The sequence below is a fragment of the Catharus ustulatus genome, chromosome 4 (assembly GCF_009819885.2).
Source record: "Catharus ustulatus isolate bCatUst1 chromosome 4, bCatUst1.pri.v2, whole genome shotgun sequence".
Classification (NCBI taxonomy): Eukaryota; Metazoa; Chordata; class Aves; order Passeriformes; family Turdidae; genus Catharus; species Catharus ustulatus.
Window position 1 is genome coordinate 38,156,165 of NC_046224.1, and position 20,807 is coordinate 38,176,971.

Genomic DNA, 20,807 nt, shown 5'->3' on the forward strand with positions numbered 1-20,807 from the left:
AAGGGGCGGGAGGGGCCGGGGAGGTCCGTGAGAGGCTGCCGCGCTGTGCCGGGGCCTGCTGGGCTGTGTGGTGACCTGCTAGGCTGTACGGTGGGCTGCCAGGCTGCTCGGGAGGCGAGCGGCGGAGCGGAGCGCGCCCGGGGCCCAGGGTACGCGGCCCCGCGGCCGGCAGTGCGCTCGCATCCGCTGTCTGCTCGTCGGCTTCTCTGTCTCTCCTTCAAGTGTTTCTCTGGGGTTTTTGAAAGACCGATAAAGTTCTAAACCAAACAGATCCCTGTAACTGGTGTATGAAATCCTGTTGTCGCTACTTCGTGGCTTTGTAGGTCAGGTTCTCCCCGCAGCCGCTTGGCCTCGCCGCACAGGTAGGTGTGTGTGCGCTGGAGGGAGGGAGGAGGCGGCCTGTGCCCGGAGCCTCCGCTGCTGGAGGGACGGGGCTTGGGCAGCTGCGGGTACCCCCGCACCCCAAACGCCAGCGCCCAGCTCTCGAGCACTCGGTCATTAGAATCCTGCCTGCCCGCGCCCAAGTTTGGTGGGCGCAGTTTTGTCAGAATCGGATCTTTTAAAATCCTTAATTCTTATTTCTTTGATTTTCTTCTGTAAGTACAAAGTCTAAAGTACAAAACTCATGCAAGCAGGTATGCTCTGTGATTATATCCTCACTATCTAATGTAATAGTAACTGGTTTAAGTTTACTTCTGATGTGAAATATGTGTCCTAGGTTTTTTGTTCTGCTCAGTTGTAGCAATGGCTTCAGGAACAGCGCTGATTTATGATGAGGACATGACCACTCACAAACTGCTTTGGAGCGAGTAAGTCACTGCTGTTATTCTTATTAATAGATTCTTATTAGGACCCGTGAGAGCAGTGCCAAAATAAATGCATTTTTTGTAAATGCAATAGAAAGTATCTGGTGATACTTCCTGTGATTTCCGAGTAAATAGATAGTCTTTCCTTTAGGAGGAAAACAATATTTTATTCACAATTTGTATCTAGATACTGTAATGATTATCTGAAACTGGATTTGAGAAGCTGCAGGCATCCTTTCCGGGAGGCCTTAACAAGGGGTGTTAGGATTAGGCGTTTGAGTAGCCCCCTAAATAATGTGTTTTAAGCTAATTAAATTGTTTATAAAGCTGAAGTATCATTGACCTTGGAAAAGTATGTAGATATACTCACTCAGTTGAAACATGTCAATAACATTCGGTTAGAAATTGGTATAGTACTCAAATTTGCATAAATTAGAGGTGTTGATTTACGGTGCTCAGAGTAACAATCCATTGTTGTCTTCTCTCCCAAGCCTGCTTCTCCTCTGTTCACCTTCATTGTACAGCTTTTAATTGCACCATTCCTGTGTCTGTAGTTAAGCATTGTAACTTTTTACCAGTGAGAGAGGAAACAAAAAAGATGCTATTATATTGATTGTTTGGGGTTTTTTAAGATTTGTTTTTGCTTACATATTTTAGAATCAATTTCTGACTCAATTCCAAAACAGAAAATACTTAAAGATGTTTTTTCAATTTTTACTTTCCTGTATCCCTCTTTTCGAGTAATGAATTTTCTTAAAATCGGGAGTTAAAAGCAAGGTTTTGTGAAGTATATTAGTAACCTGGTATGGTATTATAGTAATATAATTATTGCTTACTTTTAGCCCTATTTGTGATATTGAAGTGCCAGAAAGACTTTCATCCTCCTATGAGCAGCTTAAAAGTTACCATCTTGTGGAAAGATGTGTTCATGTGCCTGCCAGAGAAGGAAGCGAGGAGGAGATCCTGCTGGTTCACAGGTCTGAAACTTAACTTTCATTCAGCTTAATTCAATGAAACAATAGATCTCGTATGTCCAGATTATATTTTGATCCATTTGAAAAGAGTGTTCCAAAATTCAATGGCTTCCATTAATTTCAATGGAAAATGTATCACAGTGTTGAGTATGGCATAGGTGCTGAATTATGAATCTGTAATTCCACTAAATCTACATTCTTACTCTGTGGGGTCTTAAGCAATGAATACTGGTTTATACATAGGAATACAAGTAAACTGAAAGATAATTTTAGTTGCTTGCTTAAGTGTTGTGTTAATCTCTCTTTCCCCTGCAGTTTAGAGCACTTGGAAGTGGCAAAAAGCACTCAGACAATGAATGAGGAGGAGCTGAAAAGGGTCTCTGAAAATTACGATGCTTTTTTCTTTCATCCGGTGTGTAAGTTAAACTGCTTCCTCTGTTGGGAGTTGCAACTATTTGTGTTACTTCACCTGAGTGGTATTTTTCTAAGAAGGGGAAGATAAAAAATACATTTTTTGCTACTGACATTGTCTCCCATTTATTTATTATATTATCCTTATCTGTTTCTAATTTAGTATAATGCTGTAATTTAAATTGCTTAAGTGTCCTGTCATCTATTCTGTAATTGTATCACACCAGTATAATGCACTACTCAAATTTTAGCTCTATTTTTGTCACATAATGTCACTGTAGACCATTAGTGGTCTGTAAATCACAATTTGGTAACAATTGCTCTTAAATGTTGTGACATGATATGGAGATGAAGTCTTCTGTGTTATGTTTCTGTAGGGTTTCATTCCTTATTTTCAAAGATGCCATGTTATTTCACTCAGTACATCCATCTCACGTTTTTTACTGCTCCACAGAGAACATCCTTATAAAGATTATGGTGATCACTGATAATCATAGGGGAAAGCACATTGGAAACTGGGTTGTAAAGTTCTGTATCAGCTGTCTTTATATAGCTTCAGTGGGGTAGAATTATGTGAAGACAGTTTGCTGTTGGGATGCTAAAGCATGTCATGTGTGCCTTGTTGAAGCTGATGAGTTTCTCTTTCTCAGAGCACTTACCGCTGTGCCAGACTAGCAGTAGGAGCAACTTTGCAGCTGGTGGATGCGGTGATGTCAGGAAAAGTGCGCAATGGAATGGCGTTAGTCAGGTGAGAAAATACATGAGGAAGTTTTCACTAAGCAAAATCACTTTTGTTGTGAATAATTTGTAAAATTTTGGTTCAGACCTCCAGGTCACCACAGCCAGAGAAATGCAGCTAATGGATTCTGTTTGTTCAACAATGTTGCTATTGCAGCAGAATATGCAAAACTGAAATATGGTCTGCAGAGGTAAGTGCATGGTTGACTCTAGAGAAGCTTTTCATATGTAAACAACAGTTTGACATTGTGCTAGTTTAGATTAATTCTACAGCTTTCTGGTGTCATATTCCATTTGGTTCAGAAAAACATTTTTCATTTATGCCTTCTGTAAATTAAGATGCTGTGACTCTTCCTCTGAATGTTTTCTTTTACTGATCTTTACAGAATCCTAATTGTTGACTGGGATGTGCACCACGGGCAAGGAACCCAGTATATATTTGAAGAAGATCCAAGGTTTGATGGATTTTTTTTCCTTCTTTAATGTCAGCTGTTTAAAGATTGTTTACCTTTGTAGAGAATAAGATTTCTTAAACTTCTAAAACTAGAATCTTGCAAAACATTTACCTTGCTATTTTAGTCTCTTTTTTGCATTAGTTATAAAATAGAAGGAAATATCTAAATCAAAATAAAAAATAAATCTGTACTACTTTAAAGAATAACAGACAAAATAAGCAATATGACTACTATGATTTGCCACTACTCAGGTAGTACATCTGTTCTCTGTTCATGAATCTCCCAGTTAAAGTCTTCAAGTAGTAGTTGGATAAAATACATGAGCTTTATTTTTTTTTTTAAGAAAAGCAACATAAATAGGTTCTAGAAACAAGTCTGCTGTTCTGAAAATTCCTTATATTTGATCTGTATGGAGTGCATACTTACAAGACACTTTTAGCATGTTAATTTTTAGGTTAATCTTGGCGTAGGACCTACTGTACCAATTTTCACAGTCTAAATCCTTTGAGAGAACTAAATAGAAGGGATAGGATAGTTTTATTTTCTTGCTTTCAGGCAATGGAGTCACCAGGTTCAGGATATAAAGTAATTTTCACAATCTTTTTGTCAAATTGGATTTCTTTTTTAATTTTCAGTGTTTTGTACTTTTCTTGGCATCGCTATGAACATCAGGAATTCTGGCCATCACTCAAAGAATCCGATTATGATGCTGTGGGTCTAGGAAAAGGAAAAGGTTTTAACATAAATTTACCTTGGAATAAGGTGAATATTGTTTACAGCACAACAAAGCAAGTGCAATAGCTTTGTATCTCATCCTTTATGTAACACTTTCTGAGTAAGTGCACTGCTTCACTTGCTTGACAGACATCTTACGCAGTGTATATCCTTCCTGTCAGGGGAATGTCTGCTGGAAAAATGTGGCTCAGAATGTGATAATTTGAAACTGTGATAGTTTGAAAAATAAAAGGGTGATAAAAATTTACACACTCATTTTTACTTGAATATCTTGCCTAGTCATCAAATCAAAAAGTGTTTCAGGAAATTGTTACATCCATCCTTGTTTAGCAGAGAACTGAAGCTCATTAAGATTAAAAATGGTGGATATTTATGTACTTTACTTAAATAGAGGGGTTTTTACTGTACTTTATAAGATTCCCTCATCTTTTCCTATCTTTCCTTAAAGGCTTCAAGAACCTTAGAAAATTTGTCATTCAAACTGGAAAACATGACCAGTGTTTCTCATATTTTTCAGATTGGGATGGAAAATTCAGATTATCTTGCTGTGTTTTTCCATGTGTTGCTTCCGATGGCTTTTGAGGTAATTTTTTACTGCCAGAGAGTACTTCCTAGGTGTTTCTTAAGCAGGCACCATTGAATATTTTACGGAAATGCAGTAATTACTAGTAGCACAGTTAATACATTTATTCTGCTGGTATGACCTTGCCCTGATCAACTGAATAGTATTTATGGAATTTTAGCTTTTAAATATTCAATGTAATCATCTGCAACTTCTCCAACAGAAATTAATGAAGTGTAAAAGGGTAAATGTATTAAAGGAGAATCCTTATTTTTGTTCATATTCTAATTGAAATAACAGCTGATCATGGTACAGTTGAAATCCCATGCAAAATTGAAAATAGGACATAAATATGTGCTACAACTGTCTCTTTTATAACAGTTTGATCCTGAGCTGGTTATTGTCTCCTCTGGATACGATTCTGGAATTGGTGACCCTGAAGTAAGTAACTTGGGGTCCTTGTGTTGTCAGTTGTGAATCTATTAGGAAAGTATTCCTGCTGTTTTAATATCCTGTGATTGCCAAGTGAAATTCACTTTGATCAAGCTAAAAATACATGCTTGAGTCTTTAGGTTGACCCAAGTTCAATAAACATTACAACAAGACATTTAAAGACAGATTATCCCATATAATCTGTAATTACTGTGTTGGTTTTTTCACCTTCCTTAAATGCAGTCAGTTCAATGAGGCAAGTGTTCTAGTATTCCATCTCAGACTTGGGTGCTTCAGGTTGTTTGGGTTTTTTACCAGTGTTTTTGAATCAAGGTGTCATCTCTTAAAATTTTTTCTTTGGTTTAGGGTCAGATGAATGCCACTCCTGAGGTTTTTGCCCATCTTACCCATTTCCTGATGCAGTTAGCTAATGGAAAGCTGTGTGTCATCCTAGAGGTAAAGACTTTTGAAATGTACTTCCAGAGGAAAGGTCTTGGTATTAGAGCCATTTAGGGCAAACTGAAAAATAAGAAATTATTTTGTTAAGAAGTTTTGCTTCCTAGCTTTATCGTTCTTTTGAGTACTGGGAATGCAAAAATGGCTAAGATTTGACAGCATTCTTACACTTCAGAGTTTTAAAACAAAGGACCCATTTGGTCATTCAAAAAAGCATATCTTCCACAAATCTGTTCAGTTCTTGTGAACAGTGATTAGTTTACTGCTCTTGACAGTCCCAAACTCATGTATTTAGTGAATAGGCTGTTTTACCAATGTTTTTACAAGTGTATGTTACTGCAGGAGATTTTATAAAGCCTTTAACGTAAATATACTCTTACTTAGTAATGGAACACTTAGAAAATTCCCTCTTTTTGATTTAATGACTATATTCAGGTTCTTTAGGAGCTCTTTTATATTCTTTTTTTAGACACTTAAAATTTTGTCTCCTTTCGAAATCTAGACTTCAACTCCCTATTTCTGTCATGTGTTAGAAAAATAATGGCTTTTCAAGTGTGTGGAAATATTGCTGCCAGCAAGGTCTTCAAGACTGAACTGTATATTAATTGATTGACTTGACCTCTTGTTTTGCATGACCTTTCTTCCGTCATTCTTCTCTCTAGCAGGTTATTATAGATATTTTTTGTGTATTACCTGAAGTGCCAATAAGCATTCAGTGCTGGCACAGATGGTGTGACTGCTGCACAGGTGATAAATGGCTTCCTGCATGTCACCTAGCAGTCTTAAATCTCCAGATGTTCTCAAAATTCTGCCAGACTCTTAGGCAGCCACATCTTAAATGTGTCAGGCTGTGGAAGATTTCTCTTGTACAGCCATTTTAGAAGACAGTGGTAGCATTTGCCTTCTAAGGAATCTTCCTCAAGGATTGTTGAAGGTGGCACGTTGTAGATGAGAATGGAGAAGGAATGTGTTTTTATGGCAAAGTAATGACTGATTTCTGAATTTACTTGAACTATGATGAAGTGAGTTCAATCATGAAATGCCAGTGAAATTCAGCAGGTAGCCACTAACTTACTGTTTTCATATTGAAAAATCATTGACTTAGATATACTTGCACATCATCTTCTGTTTCTGTAAATATGGATGTATTTTCAATCCTTTCAAAAGGATTGTTTATTTTCTATGTTGAAATTCAGAGAGATGTTGAAAGTACTTGTCCCTTAGTTGACACAAAATACTTTTTAGGGTGGCTACCACTTGAAATCATTGGGTGAATCAGTGTGCATGACTGTAAAAACTTTGCTTGGAGATCCTGTACCTCAAGTAACTGGAGAAATGGCACCTTGTCTAAGGTAGGCATATAAAGAATTTTAGAACAACTAAAGTGTTTTTTGGACAGACTGAAAACATGCATGCTTTGAACATTTTGCTGAAGTAAGGTTTTAATATGGTAGTTTATAATATATTATTTTCTACTTCGGATAACTTGCATTTTTAAAGAGTCATCCAAGGTACAGTTTTATATACTTTTGCTTCTGAAATAATTTCAAGTTGAGAGATCTTATAGCATAAACCATTTTATCCTTAGGCCTTGTTATCCTTATTATAGAAATCCATCTCACTCAGGGTTTAGATAATCCTGCTGTAATCAAGGTAATACCAGCTAACTATAGCCAGTATTAGGGAATGTATGCAACTGTAAGCATTAGCGCTTCAGACCCCAGAGCCATTTCAGTTTCTGTAGTACAGCAATAGCTGGGGCTTCAGACCCCAAAGCCATTTCAGTTTCTGTAGTGCAGCAATAGCTGGGGCTTCAGACCCCAAAGCCATTTCAGTTTCTGTAGTGCAGCAATAGTTGGGGCAATCAAAGGTTTGCATCAGTGAGCTGATGCTATGCAGAGCTAGTCTTGATGAATACTTGTGTTTCTGGAATTCAGAGCATCGAGTCCTGGGGTGCAAAAACACTTGACCATGTAGAGCTGTACCAAAATAATTACAGTAATTTCACAACCATAAGGCGCACCGGACTATAGGGCGCACCTCTGGGAGTCGGCAAATTCTGCAACTTTGTACATTATATAAGGCACACCGGCCTATAAAGCGCACTTTTTTTTGCAGTGAAGATCCGTGCCGCACGCAACAAAGTAACGAATTAGCAGCAGAATCGTGCGATCGGGGGGGTTTACTGGCAGGTTCTCAATTTGCAAACATTTTTCACAGATTGGCGTAGCCTTTAAATGCAGCTGCAAGCGCCCTCCTCGTGCCGCGGGCCTCGGCAATCCTGCCTGACCCCAGCGCCAGCTGGCGAGGCGCGGCTCAGAGCTGCCCGTGGTTCGGGGTAGCTCAGGGCTGCCATGGCGCGGCCGTGGCTCGCACTTCCAGATTGGCTCGGGCTGGCCACCGGATCCCTCCCTCACAGAGCGGCGGCGCAGTGGTGGGGTCCGCCGCTCCCCTCGTTCCCAGTGCAGCAGCAGAGGATGCCACTCCCCTTGCTCCCGGTGCAGCGGTGGGGGCTGCCGTTCCCCTCCTTCCCAGTGCAGGAGCAGGGGCTGCTGCTCCCCTTGCTCCTGGTGCGGCAGCGCGGGCTGCCGCTCCCCTCCTTCCTGGCGCGGTGGCGCGGGCCGCCCGCCTCCTTTCCCATGTGCCACTCCTGCCGGGCCGGGCCTGCCCGCTCCTGCCCCCTTCGCATCTCGGCACTTCCATAGCAACGTCCCTCCTCGCGGCTCCCACTTCTGGGTTGGAAAATTTTGCAACTTTGTCCATTATATAAGGTGCACGGGACTATAAGGCACACTTCCTGGTTTGGACAAAAATTTTAGTCAAAAGGGTGCGCCTTATAGTCGTGAAATTACTGTAAATTTCAAGTCTAGCTTCTTTTTAGAGACACTGTTTTTGTACAATGGTGGAATCTGACCTAGTAAAGCATTCTAAACCCAGGGCCTGAATCAGTCCCACATCTAAAGAGTGTCTCTCTCTACCTGTCTGCACTATCTCTTCCCCTTCTCCATATTCTGTCCTCCATCTTTCTCCCTGCTCAGTAGCTGTCCTGTGGTTTTTCTACCAGAAATACTCCTCATGCACTTTGGTGGCAACACCTCCCAGCTGACTGTGTTAGTTAAAACTCAGAGCTTGGATCAGTCAGGGAAGCAGTGTGGATATGTGTGATCTGGGTTGCATTTGGTAAACTGATGGAGCAAAACCGGTTATTTTGCTCCTAGCACATCCCATAAGCACCCGTGTCCTCTTTTTCTTCTCTACCAGCGATGGTATCTCAGATTGCTATCATCCTATGTCATAGAGAGTTGATTGCATACTTATCCAATATATCAGTCTGTCTCCTGACCACCTTATAAATAATCTGCAAGTACACGGAATTTCTTCTGGATTTAATGCAACCTGAATTATGTTTGTATGATAACTAATGCAATGGGACTGTGTGCCCACAGTGCTGCAAATACCAGTGATAATAAAAAAAGAGACTTCAACACAGTGAATAGCAGGATATGCAATTTACTTAGTTCCTGAACAGATTGTCTTGCTTTTGAGTCAGTCTAATTAAATCTTTGCATTGTGTAGATAAAATCTCTTGGCAAGACACTGACAGACAAGAGAAATTTTTCCTGAACTCATACAGTTCCTCCAACAGCAGGGTTAGGATTCACTCCATGTGTAAATGTGTGTACATGCTGTATGTGTTCTTCTTCACTTTTATTTTTTGACTCTAATCTTCTCAAGCAATGTGTCCATTGACTCCCATTCTGTTTTGCCTTCTTTTGAGATTAAGGTTTGTTTATTTTCAGTTGGATTTTTTTGGTTTTTTTGTTGAGGTAAGTTATGATTCTTCTTACGATTTTCATTATGACTGATACTGTTAATTTGGTTTGTTTTTTAGTGCTGTTGAATCTATTCAGAATGTGAGAGCAGCACATAAACCCTACTGGAAATGGTTGGCTTATGAAGGTAGTTTCTCTTCATTCAAGCAAATGTTACTGATAAATGGATTTATACAGAAACTGAAAATTATTAAAATTAATGCCAGTGGATTAAACTAATTGAGCAAGCAGTTACTCAAGTGACTGATGAAGCAGTGAGGCTTCATTTGAGGTCATGTCTTCAGCTGGGTCTGAAAAGAACTTTGTGAAGCTGGCAAACATCATGCCAAAAAGTAGCACTTTCATGTCTTTGAGGATGCTGCTTTCTGTGTCAAAATATGGGCATAAGCTTTATTACAATTTCACTTGATTAAAACAAATGTAGCAGCATTGAAAAAATAACATCTGTGTCAGGAAACATATCTAGTGCATGGGAGTAAATATGCGTACTGTGAATACAGATGTATTCTATTTTGTCAGTAAATATATCCAAATATTAACACATTGCTTAGAAACTAATACCTGTGAAACTTGTCTTTCTTTTTCTCTAGATACATCATTTTTACAAAATTTGAGCACCAAATCACACTTACTAAAGACGGCTAATTCAAATCCCTCCACAGAACATGAATCTAAGATAACTAACAACAACGACACTGTCAAAGTAGACAGGTTTTTGGAACTGCACATGAAAAATATTCTGTTTCCAGTGCCTCCCATCAAAACAGCAACAACTGGCTGTGAAGGTTCAGAACATTTTCTCCCTGAACATGTTCAGCTGGTGAAGGAAATGGACAAAACTGAAATAAAAGCTCTTGTCAGGTTGGTCCTATTTATTTTATTTTCCACAGAGGATGACAGGTCTCTTTACAGACTGTCATCTAGCTCTATGTCTGCCATGGTCATCTTTTTGGCGTTAGTCTACTCAGTTACAGCCAGAGTTTCTTCCTTTATAAACAGATATTTGTGTTGTATAGCACTTGTAGCCTGAAATCCTTTGAAGGAATAATCAGAATACTTTATAACTCTTTCAATAGAGATAGGACAGCTAATGTGAATGTATTAATTTTGAAAGAGATTTTGCTAGGAAGATGTCTTAAAACTCTGTACTCACTTTTAGCTGGAAAAAATACCAAACTGCTCTGATTTGAGAAACTCAGTGTTTTGTCTTGTCTTTGTCTAATTTTTGCAGCACTCTATTTCCTGAATATCATCAGACATTTTTATTTTCTTTCCAGTGCATAATGGAGAGAGATTTAGGGAGACGAAGACTGTCAGGCACTGGTGTTGTCATCTTCTTGCTAGAGCAGGTTTTTGAGAATCAATGTGTAGCACCTATACAAAATGTACCCCATTAATAACTAACTGAAAAGCACTTTATCAGTGTCCTCTTCAAAGACAGTATTGCCTCTAACCTAATTTTTCTTCATATGATGTATTTTACAGTGACTTTTATGCAGACCTTGTGAAGGAGGACAAAACTTTGCTTTCTCTTGGCAGTATGTTTGTGATCCTAGATAAAATACGTAAGAAGGAGGTAATAATATATTGCCTTGGTCTTGGGGATAGGGGTGGATATGGATTCCTCTGATTTTTTTCTTCTACTATATTGTTATTCAGATACTAGTTATTATTCATCTCCCAAGTCCACTAATCTCAATGACAATGTGTTTAGCCATGAGAGTGAGCATGCAAGATGAGAAAGTGACTATTTAGGGATGGCTGTTAACCCCAATCCATCTTTGTAATCATATTTGGGCAACTTATTGTCCAGACTTTCTGTAGGTAGTCACAGAATACCTAAGAGGGTCCCTAAGAACTTTCTCATTGCTCTCAGACTTGCAGGGGAGCCAGGCATTAAGTCTTCCAGTTAAGGGGAGCAGAAGTTGCTGTATCAAGCACCAGTAAGCAACAGCAAGAAATTTGAAGAAATGTCAATACTTTTCCTGTCTCAGTGTGCAAAGTTTATACAGTAAATTTTGACTTACATGTTCATGCACACACATACTCTAGTGGTGTTTTCAGCAGCTCTACTGTATGCTGTGGTTCTAAGCAGAGTAATTCTAGTTCAGTATTTTGATTCTTGAAGGGTCAGGAATAAAGAGAGGGCAGGCTTAGAGGGTGCATCTTCATATTTATGTGTAAAAACTTGGATGAGTGTAGAATAAGAACTGAAAACAAGTTAAAAATATTACATCATAATAAGTCACTTTCATTCACTTCCTTTGAGTGAAAAGCTCTCTTTAAGGTACCAGGCCTGCAAGGAAGAGTAACTACCACAACAGCCTCTAAGTCATCTTGCTCTTGGAAGTGACATATGAAGATCCTGGGGCCAAATTTCTTGCATTATAAACTGCACACAACTCCAGGAGAGCCTATAAATAGATTTTTTTAAATGGTTGTTGGTAAAAAGAAGTAGAACTTTTAATGAGTTGCAGATGCAAGTTAACTTTTTGTGCTGACAAAGAGGAGGAATGAGCAGGGGAAACATATCTTTTTGCTTAGCTTTTATGTAGAGTTCAAAGCACACGCCAAAGATGAACGCTGAAGGGTTGACTGAGTATAGAGCAATTGTATTTTCCAGAATAACTTGCCTAGGTTAAAGGAAGAGTCAGCATATTCAGGAACAACCTCCTTTTCACAGGGTGTATTTTTCTGCACAGTTTGCAGACTATCTAGAGACCCAGTAAACATGGCCTTCCTCTGGAAAAGCTATTTTTACGGTTGCCTTCTGGTGTAGCACCATACTTTTGAAATAGTACTGCAGTTTATGGCATAATAATCAAATATGGCCTTTTTGTAGAAAATTAATTAATGCAGCTGTTACACTTAAGAAATGACGTGATCTTTTGCAGCATTGCTTCTGAATGAAAAATGTATTTTGTAGGTGTGTAATGGAATTGCAGCATCACCCACAGCTGCTCTTTCTGCTGCTGTTGCACTAAGACATTCTGTTCGTTTTGGATTTCAAAGGTAAATTTGTATGTTTTGCATTTAGAACCCTTTGACAACATGTTAAAATCAAATACTAAGTGTGGCAAACATGGCAAATTGCCTGTGAAACCTTGATTTTAAAACAAATACCATGCTCTCACACACAGCATTTTCAATATGTAATCCAAGTAACAGTGTATACATCAGAAACAACCTTTTGCCTTTCCAAAGGCAAAAAAAATTGTAAGGATGATGGCTGTGCTAGTCCACATTTTCTTTGTCAGATTTCAGTTGGTTTTGGCCTGGGGACAATTTATTAATTTTTGTTTCCCCCCCAGTATTTAGTGGAAGAAATGGGGTTCCCTTGAGCTGTCATAAATGTGTTTTATTTCTATTTTTAATGGACCAAATTCAATATACATCCTTTTTAATCCTTCTAATCTACATGCAAACTTTTATACAAATCACATTAACTGAAAAAAAAAAGACTTGTAAATGTATGTAAATTTTTGTTTCATGCAGAGTGCTGTGTGTATTTATTGGAGACATGCAGATGATACCAAACACAGAAGATGGGTGAGGTCTCCCTTTACATTAGGGGGTACAGTCTCAAGGGCTTTCTAAATGTTCATAGGTGTCTGTATGTGTGATGAAATCTATGCTAAAGAATCAATCATGAGCTGATATTTATTAAGCTTAGCTTGACACATAATACAAAACATCCCCAAATGCATCTTCAAAGATAAATTATTGTCTCTAAGTGCTATTTCATGCATTTGGTTTTCATGCATAGGTTTAAAGTATAATCCTTCTGTATTAATTGATTTAGATTGTTATTGAAAATACCGTGTAATAAATAAGGCAGTTATTAATTAAATAGGTCCAATCTCCCCTATATCTGCAGGAGGCACATATTGCTCATGCAGAGCTCCTTAATGACAGTCTTCTTATATGTAATTTTTTCCACCTCCGCTTTTCCTTAGAAGTAATTTGCCAGTAGTCTTCAATCATCTTTTTAAAAATACTATAAAAACTATTTCAGTTTTAATTGTTTACATTTTGGAATGTACTAATGCAAATAATTATTTGCTCCTATATTATAAATTAGTATTTAAAGAATGATGAAAAAAAATATCCCATTTTTATCCCACTGCGAAATAATTGATAAAATACTCAAGTGGGGTTTTTATTTACAGAAAAATGCTTATCATAAACATCTGTGAGAAAGAACAGTCTGGAAAGACCAGTTGCAAACACTATATTTCTCTAAACTGGAAAGAGGTAAGATTCACTTTCTGAAAACAGCATAGGAGAAAAATTTTTTAAACAGAAATAATAGAATATATTTAGAAATGTATAAAATGACATTAAGAATTACACCCCTTACTCCACTTTGAACCTTTGAAAATTTTCCTTTTCTTGCCCTTGCCAGGTTACTACTCTTTCACAGAACTTTAGAGTGTATTAGAATGCATTAGAGTGTATTAGAATGCATAGGTTTGAGGAAACCTTCTGTAGTTACTGCAGTTCATCTTCAGCAAGGCAGAGTTACACTGTAAAGATGCTACGGAATAGATGAATAATCCTGCATGTTTAATGTAAAAATTGCTGTTAAAATAGATCAGTATCCTGTTTCCTAGGACAATCAAAAGCTTTTTGAGAGTCACCTTTCTGTTTTGTTTTATATCTAGGAATTTGGGCTTGATATTTGTGCTAACCGATTTGTTGTTGTTGTTAAAGGATGCTGAAGGAAATGATTTCTTTTCTGCTGTACTTGGATTCATTCTTCCTGTAGCATATAGTTACCAACCGAACTTAACAGTAATAGCTGTTGGACCAAACAGGAACCTTGGGATAAGTGGGATTTCTCTGATTGTTGCTTTACTACAAGGATTAGCTGAGTCTCGAATTTTTGCTGTGATTGAGGTAAGAAGTAGTCCTAAGCTGTGGTACTTCAACGTGTCTGGCAGAGTTGCCGGTATGAACTACTTCAAGCCACACAGCAGAAAATACTGCCTATATTTACCGTGTCTTTGGTACCCCTTTGTGAGTTCACAGCACCAACTGGTGCTGGTTTCTTTCTGTCCTGAGAACAAGACAAGGCACAGCTGCACACTGAGCTGTAGGCAGCTGGTACAACCTTGCAGAATGGATAAGGTGAGGCATGAACATAAGCCCATGGTTATGTCTGTGGACCATAGATTTTGTCAGTTTGCCACAACTTCCATTTTTATCTGGGATCCACAGCTCAGTTGTCTCCTGAAAAGAGGCACTTCCTGTCTTTTAAATCATCTGGCCTCTTTCCATCAAATGTGATTGAAAGCAACCTGTTGTCCTGTTCATAACAGACCACTAAATTTCCTCTTCTCTCCCTGGTGCTGTACTTTGTCACACACAACTTCCAGCCTGCTTAACATAAATCAGAAGGGCACATATCCTTCAAGTGAACTTAATTGGGATAATACATAATTGAGAACCAGAGTATCCTAACTTTGTGTTTCAGGTAGAGAGCATGGGAACGAAAATAAAAATACAGGGACTTTTCCTAGGCAAACTTTTTCCATATGCTACCACGTGAAGGATGCCTAAATTTAGGAGTTAGAGGCTGTATGCAGAGCAGTGATCAGTATCAGTGTATCTTCCATTAATTTGTCTATTACATAAAGAACTCAATTTACACTCTTGTGCTCTCCAGCATCCTGTGGTTGTGAACAACACAGTTTGTCCGTGTGATCTATGAAAAAACAGTAACTTTTGATTACTTTTGTGCCTTCTTCTTTAATGAGAAAAAACAAAAAATTGTTCATGTATGCTTATTCTAATCCATTCCCAAATCAAGTACCCAATTAATGCCATACTATTCATTAAGATGCCAATTAAGTGGGTTTTGACATAATTTATTCTGTAGTTTTCTCAAATGTTATTTGTTTTAATTTACAATGCTGATACATAAATCGTCTAAGCTAAAGTAATTTGTACATGGATATGCAGTATCCATAAATAATGTATTTGCACACTACTAATTAGGAGTATGAAATGGAGATAATTACTGATATTCTGAAGTTTAAACTCAGACAATAAAAGGACATTAGGCATACATGTTAAAAAAAAAGGTTGATTCTTTTATATTGGTACTCTGCAGGTAGCTCCGTAACAGGATCGTGATTTTCTAATGCATGTGCTTCTATCTCTTAAAAACAAAATAGTGTTACAGTCTTCCAAATATAGTCTTCATATAACATCAACATTTTAAATACAATTTCTGCAAGGAAATGATACTGATTTAGACTGTGAGAAGTCTAAAAGAGTAAATTTCTTGAATAAGCAAAATATATTACTATTTTCCACTCATAGAAAGTAAATGATGCATGAAGTAAGCAAACTCTATGCTCCCCTTAATGTAATAATATTTTCTGTCCTTAATCCAGTCATAAAAGGAAAAATGAGATTCTTTCTGCATTTGAAAGAAACAAGTTTTGCAACAGATAACAATTAATTTATGTTTTTCAGAAAAAAACTCAATTTGAATGCATTTTTATTTGAAAATGGAAGGTTGCTCATTCTTGTAACTAATGGTAGTGATTTAATTACAAAAGCTTGTTTTAAAATATGTCACGTATGACTGAAACAAAGAGAGCTTGGTTCACAGGGGTATTTTTCTTCCTAATTAGGACACAGAGATAAGTTTAATGCAAAATGTAGCCAAAGTGTTGGTGGGTGCTTCTACTCCTTCCTTTGGAATCTATGTACCTCCTACCCAAGAAAAAGCAAATACAATAAAAGCATTAAGAGACCAGTTTCAGCAGGAATGGAAAATGCTTCAGTGTTCAGGTAAGTTGTCTGATTTTATCTTTAACTCTTACACACAGTAAATTTCTGAAAAGATGATGTGTAAATACAGCTGGGTCCTGTAAGTCAGTGGGACATTTAAAGTCAGTTGGAGCAGACTGATCTAATGTGAAACTCTGAATGCTTCTATTTCTGCCACTTGAGCTGGAAAGTACCAGATTTACAGCATAACATCTGTACCCTTGGGACTTTATTTGGAATTTTGGAATGAAATTGCCAAAATACATGCTTAAAGAATGGGTAACAAGATGTGCCCTGTCTCTGATTGCTAATGTGTTTTCTGAATATAGTGCCAAACCAGGTGATATTTTAATATGTTTAACTTGTCTACAAATAACTCAGTAATGATTAGTCATGCTGTAAGTAGTCACAAAGAGCTGAAGATCAGGCACTGAATTTGTACAGGAATCAGGCCAGGCAGGTATGTATGTTTTCAAGTGTACTTGTCTAGAAATGTTTCTTTGCTGAATGACTTCTTTTTTTCAACAAAAAAAGGCAATTATAAAGGTGGGCATCTCTAAAAAGAAAAGAAAATACCATTCTGTCTTTCAGAATAAATGCTCAGTGCCAGGGGTCTGGTTCCAACAAAAATACTATTGTTGGGGTCAGGAATTGTGGTATGAACTTGATTAATAACTGGTTTTCTTATTGCTGTTCTTTTCAGTGAAGGAGGGGATTTCAAGAAATTGATTTTACTTCAGAATCATTTTACAAAGAAGAAGAAAAGGAGAATATGAGGACTTCACTCTGCCCTCTTTTCAAGCATGAATTGTTTGTATAACAAATAAGAACTCCAAATCTCCAGAGACTTAGTAGTGGCCTAAGGCCACATCATGTAAATTCTCAAAATTAAACAAACATCCCAAGGCAATAGCCATCATATGCCTTATTTTGTAGTATTCCAGGTATGATTTAAGGATAATTTTCAAGAGCACTTTTTTGGTATTGTGACTTCAGTAATTTGACTTTTTGATTTCAGACACTTCAAATTATGTTTATACTGGTGTTCCTATTGGGTTCAACTTTATATCATGTGGAATAAATAAATCTGACTTTGCAGCTGTCTTTTTTAATTACTCACAGTGCTTCCCTTCTCATTTGTTTTGGTTTTCAGATATTGCTGGAGGGGAAATTATACCAAACATTATTCTGTTTCAGTTTAGAATTTCTTTAAATGGACCTTTGAAGTCCAAAAAGGTATTTAAATTGGAAACTGGTCAGTGGCCAAGCTTTAACTTCAGCGTTTTTCCTAACAGGAAATTCGTTTCCTAACATTTTGCCATTCTCCCCTCTTGCACTCTCTCCCCTAAACGCCTCCTCCCCCTCCCTTTTTTTTAACTCAGCATTTTCAATGAAAAAGCATTTTCTGAGCAATAGCTCTGCTCCTTCCCCTTTCCCTGCCTTTGTTCAATGTAATTTATAGTATCTGAATCACATTAATGTTGAATTTTGATATGTATTTTTCTAAGCCTTTATTAAAACATTAATTAAGAGGGAAAACAGCGTACTCTTGCTAAACCTGTTTGAAAAGCAAAGCTGCAGTTGCCTCCCGCAGCTCGGGCCCAGCGTAGTTCATTGCTTTCTGGCACTAGCGTGCTGTTATATGTTTGTGAGCTGAGGGTGAGAAGCGCAGGAATGCCTTAAGATTCATGGGCGGCCCCAAGCGAGGATGTTTGGGTTTTTTTTGCCCGTGTGTGACGCAGCGGTGCTGAGGGCTCTGCGCGGAGGGGCGGGCCCGGCGCGCGCGGGTGACGTCGCAGCGCCGGGAGGAGGCGGCAGCGCGGTCCCGCTCCCGCCGCAGCGCCGCAGGTACGGCCCGGGCGGCGGCCGGGGGCGGCGAGGGGCAGCCCCGCGGGGCGCTGCCGCTGGCGGGGGGCTCGAGGGGTTGGCGCGCCGTGCTCGGGCCCAGCTGGATGCTCAGCCCCGCCGCCGGCAGCTCATCCGGGGGTGCCGACATCCCGCGTGCCCTCGGTGGGTGCTCCGGAGCGCCCCAGTGATGGCGGGTGCGCTCCGGCCCAGCCGTGCGCTCCCTCCGGTCACCGGCCACGTGGGGAGGGAGGTGTGGGATATCCCCGGGAAAAGGGGAGAGGTGTTCCCGTAGGAATCGGAGATTAGATCAGGACAGCGTTCTCTCTTTTATTTCAGTCTGTCGAGATAAATTGGGCGTGTGGAATTAAGCTTCCTGCACCATCACTTCACTGGTGGTAAAAGTTAAAGTGGGTTTTTCATAGCTCATCCCCTAAATATGTGGGAGGTCAGTTCTCTTTTGTGCTGTCTCAGTTCTAGTTAAAGCATACTCACCAATTTCTTATGCACCTTACGAGTTTCTTCCTTTTCCTGTTTTTTTTCAGGTCTTCCTTCCCATGAAATCAGAGATCCAGACGTTAACTGCCAAAACCTGACAGCTTCATTTGAAATGGAGAGCATTACACAGTTGTTCAGTGACTTGTGTGAAGCACACTTGACAAGTTTGCCATGGAAGGTTCACTTAGGCAGGCAGAAGATCAGCAAGAGAAGGGCTAAGCAAAATCTGAAAAGGGTTGCTTATAATGCCCTGTTCATGAACCTTTTTCAGGATGAGGCTCGTAAGCTGCAATCAAACGTTTCCAGACTCCCAGTGAAAAACAAAATTTTGATGCTGTCTTTCAACTTGAGAGTTGCTGGCCTGGGTGCTCAAGCGGATAGACTGGAGAATCTTGTGGAGGAGCTGGAAACAGCTGAATGTTTACCATTTACTGAAGTTAATTCTGTCTTAGATCTCTTAGTACAGCTTGCTGGAACAGGTCCTCCTCAGCTGGTACCACAGAAAAAGGACTATTTTCTGAACAACAAATATGTTGGGAGGAATGTCAAATACCAGGGCTATGATTATTATGATGTAAGTGTGTTTGAAGCTGACATACAGTCTCTGATAACAAATGAAGAATGTCAGTTCAACGACACGATTCAGCAGACGCTTCAGATCATGGAGGCTGCACCTGGCACTGGACTCCCTGCCATAGGGCTGTTCTCACAGAGCTGCCCTGCTGGAGACAAGTTCGAGAAAGAAACGCGTGTCTCACTCTTCGGTGCTCTTGTGCACAGCCGTACGTATGATATGGACATCAAGCTGGATTTACCACCAGTGCCTGACAATGCAGATTTGTCTGGACTTGCAATTAAAGTACAGTATCATTTGTTTTGGACTAATGAGTGTATGCATGCTTTCATGTGTCACTTTGAAACTGTAGTTTAAAATTTAGGTAATAGTTTAACTGGTGATAGAAGCATACAGCACTGGAATTCAAGATGGAACAGGGATCCTTTCTTTTGCAGGGAACCAGATAAGCTTTTTGGAAATGTGTGATAAGAAAACCTCAGTCTTGCCCTGTAGCTGTTGGCCATAGGTTTTATGAATTTAAGCTATCAGCTGTATCCATACTTTCCCCACCCTAGCAGCCTTTTTGCTTGCATTTTTGCCTGCTTGGTCTGTTGAACTCCTCTGCATTGTTGCTTACTTGTCAGTGCTCAGACTCACTACCTAACCATCCCTGTCTGCATGTATGTGTTTTGCAGTTCAGATTGCATTACCTAACTTGGTGTATTGTTGTCTTGGCTTGTTATATCTTAAAGCATTTTTTCTGGGTTTTTTTTCCTGTTGAATGGCCTAGTTCCTATTGTCCTTTCACCTTTTTGGTGTGTACAGTTTCTACTGTATCTTTTTTTCCCTTTCGCTGTCCATTCTGTTTATTTTTGCTGGTTTATTCTCGTAGAAGAATAAAATTGAGGACAGTTCTGTACATATGGCTCCTGTTGAGGGGGAGTTGAGGATGTGGTATATACACTGTTTGGACACTTACAGATTTTCTGCATATGAATTAGGGAACAAACTGTATTAGTTGTAATTAACAAAATGTTACAAGTTTGAAGATTTGGGTGCTGGATCATTTGCCTGGAACAAAAGGCAGAGCAGTATGATTTTATTAATGCTACATATTGTTGAATGTCCATACCTGAGATTCTCTTGTAGAACTACAGTAATTTCACCATTATAAGCCGCACAGTTTTGACTAAAATTTTGCTCCCACCCTGGAAATGCGGCTTACACTCAGGAGTGGCTAATATGTGAATAATTTTCTGACATTTCCAACCCCAAGTGCAAACCGAGGTGCGGAGTCAAGCACTTGCCAGTAAAACCAGGCATTGCGCGATTGTTACAAATTGGTTACTCTGTTTCGCGGTGGGTGGAACAGGCTCCACGCCAGCAGCACAGGGGGCGGGGAGGCAGGGGAGCTCCCTCCTTCAGGCAGCGCAGCCCGGAGAGAGGCAGGGGCTCCCTCCTGCTGACCCCGCGGCTTGCAGGGAGGCGAGGGGCTTCCATCCCCGCCTGCCGCCGCTGCGAGAGTGGAGGGGCTCCATCCCCGCCTCCCACTGCTGCCGCGGGTGCCGGCAGGCTCCGTGCCCCCCTGCTACCGCGGCGCAGTGCTGGGCTGGGGCGAACGAGCCCAGCGGTGGCGGCAGCCGGCCCCGAGCAGCCCCGCTGAGCGGCAGCGCCGAGCTGGACCACCCAGCCCTGTCGGCAGCCCCGAGCCCTCATGGCCCAA

At 39.7% G+C, this 20,807-nt stretch overlaps 1 protein-coding gene across 1 annotated transcript in view; it reads left to right on the forward strand.

Moving 5' to 3' along the window:
- Nucleotides 1-391: 391 nt before the first annotated feature.
- TUBGCP6 (tubulin gamma complex associated protein 6) overlaps nt 392-20,807 on the forward strand; it is a 41,478-nt gene continuing 21,062 nt past the window's right edge. The window contains exons 1-20 of the mRNA XM_033057893.2: nt 392-809; nt 1,649-1,783; nt 2,096-2,192; nt 2,842-2,939; nt 3,016-3,120; nt 3,316-3,384; nt 4,020-4,146; nt 4,637-4,702; nt 5,063-5,122; nt 5,480-5,569; nt 6,815-6,921; nt 9,462-9,529; nt 9,993-10,263; nt 10,888-10,978; nt 12,329-12,414; nt 12,898-12,951; nt 13,572-13,656; nt 14,116-14,301; nt 16,047-16,206; nt 18,576-19,387. Coding sequence (XP_032913784.1) covers nt 745-809; nt 1,649-1,783; nt 2,096-2,192; nt 2,842-2,939; nt 3,016-3,120; nt 3,316-3,384; nt 4,020-4,146; nt 4,637-4,702; nt 5,063-5,122; nt 5,480-5,569; nt 6,815-6,921; nt 9,462-9,529; nt 9,993-10,263; nt 10,888-10,978; nt 12,329-12,414; nt 12,898-12,951; nt 13,572-13,656; nt 14,116-14,301; nt 16,047-16,206; nt 18,576-19,387 — 2,832 coding nt within the window. The 5' untranslated portion in view covers nt 392-744. The remainder of the gene's footprint in view (nt 810-1,648; nt 1,784-2,095; nt 2,193-2,841; nt 2,940-3,015; nt 3,121-3,315; nt 3,385-4,019; nt 4,147-4,636; nt 4,703-5,062; nt 5,123-5,479; nt 5,570-6,814; nt 6,922-9,461; nt 9,530-9,992; nt 10,264-10,887; nt 10,979-12,328; nt 12,415-12,897; nt 12,952-13,571; nt 13,657-14,115; nt 14,302-16,046; nt 16,207-18,575; nt 19,388-20,807) is intronic.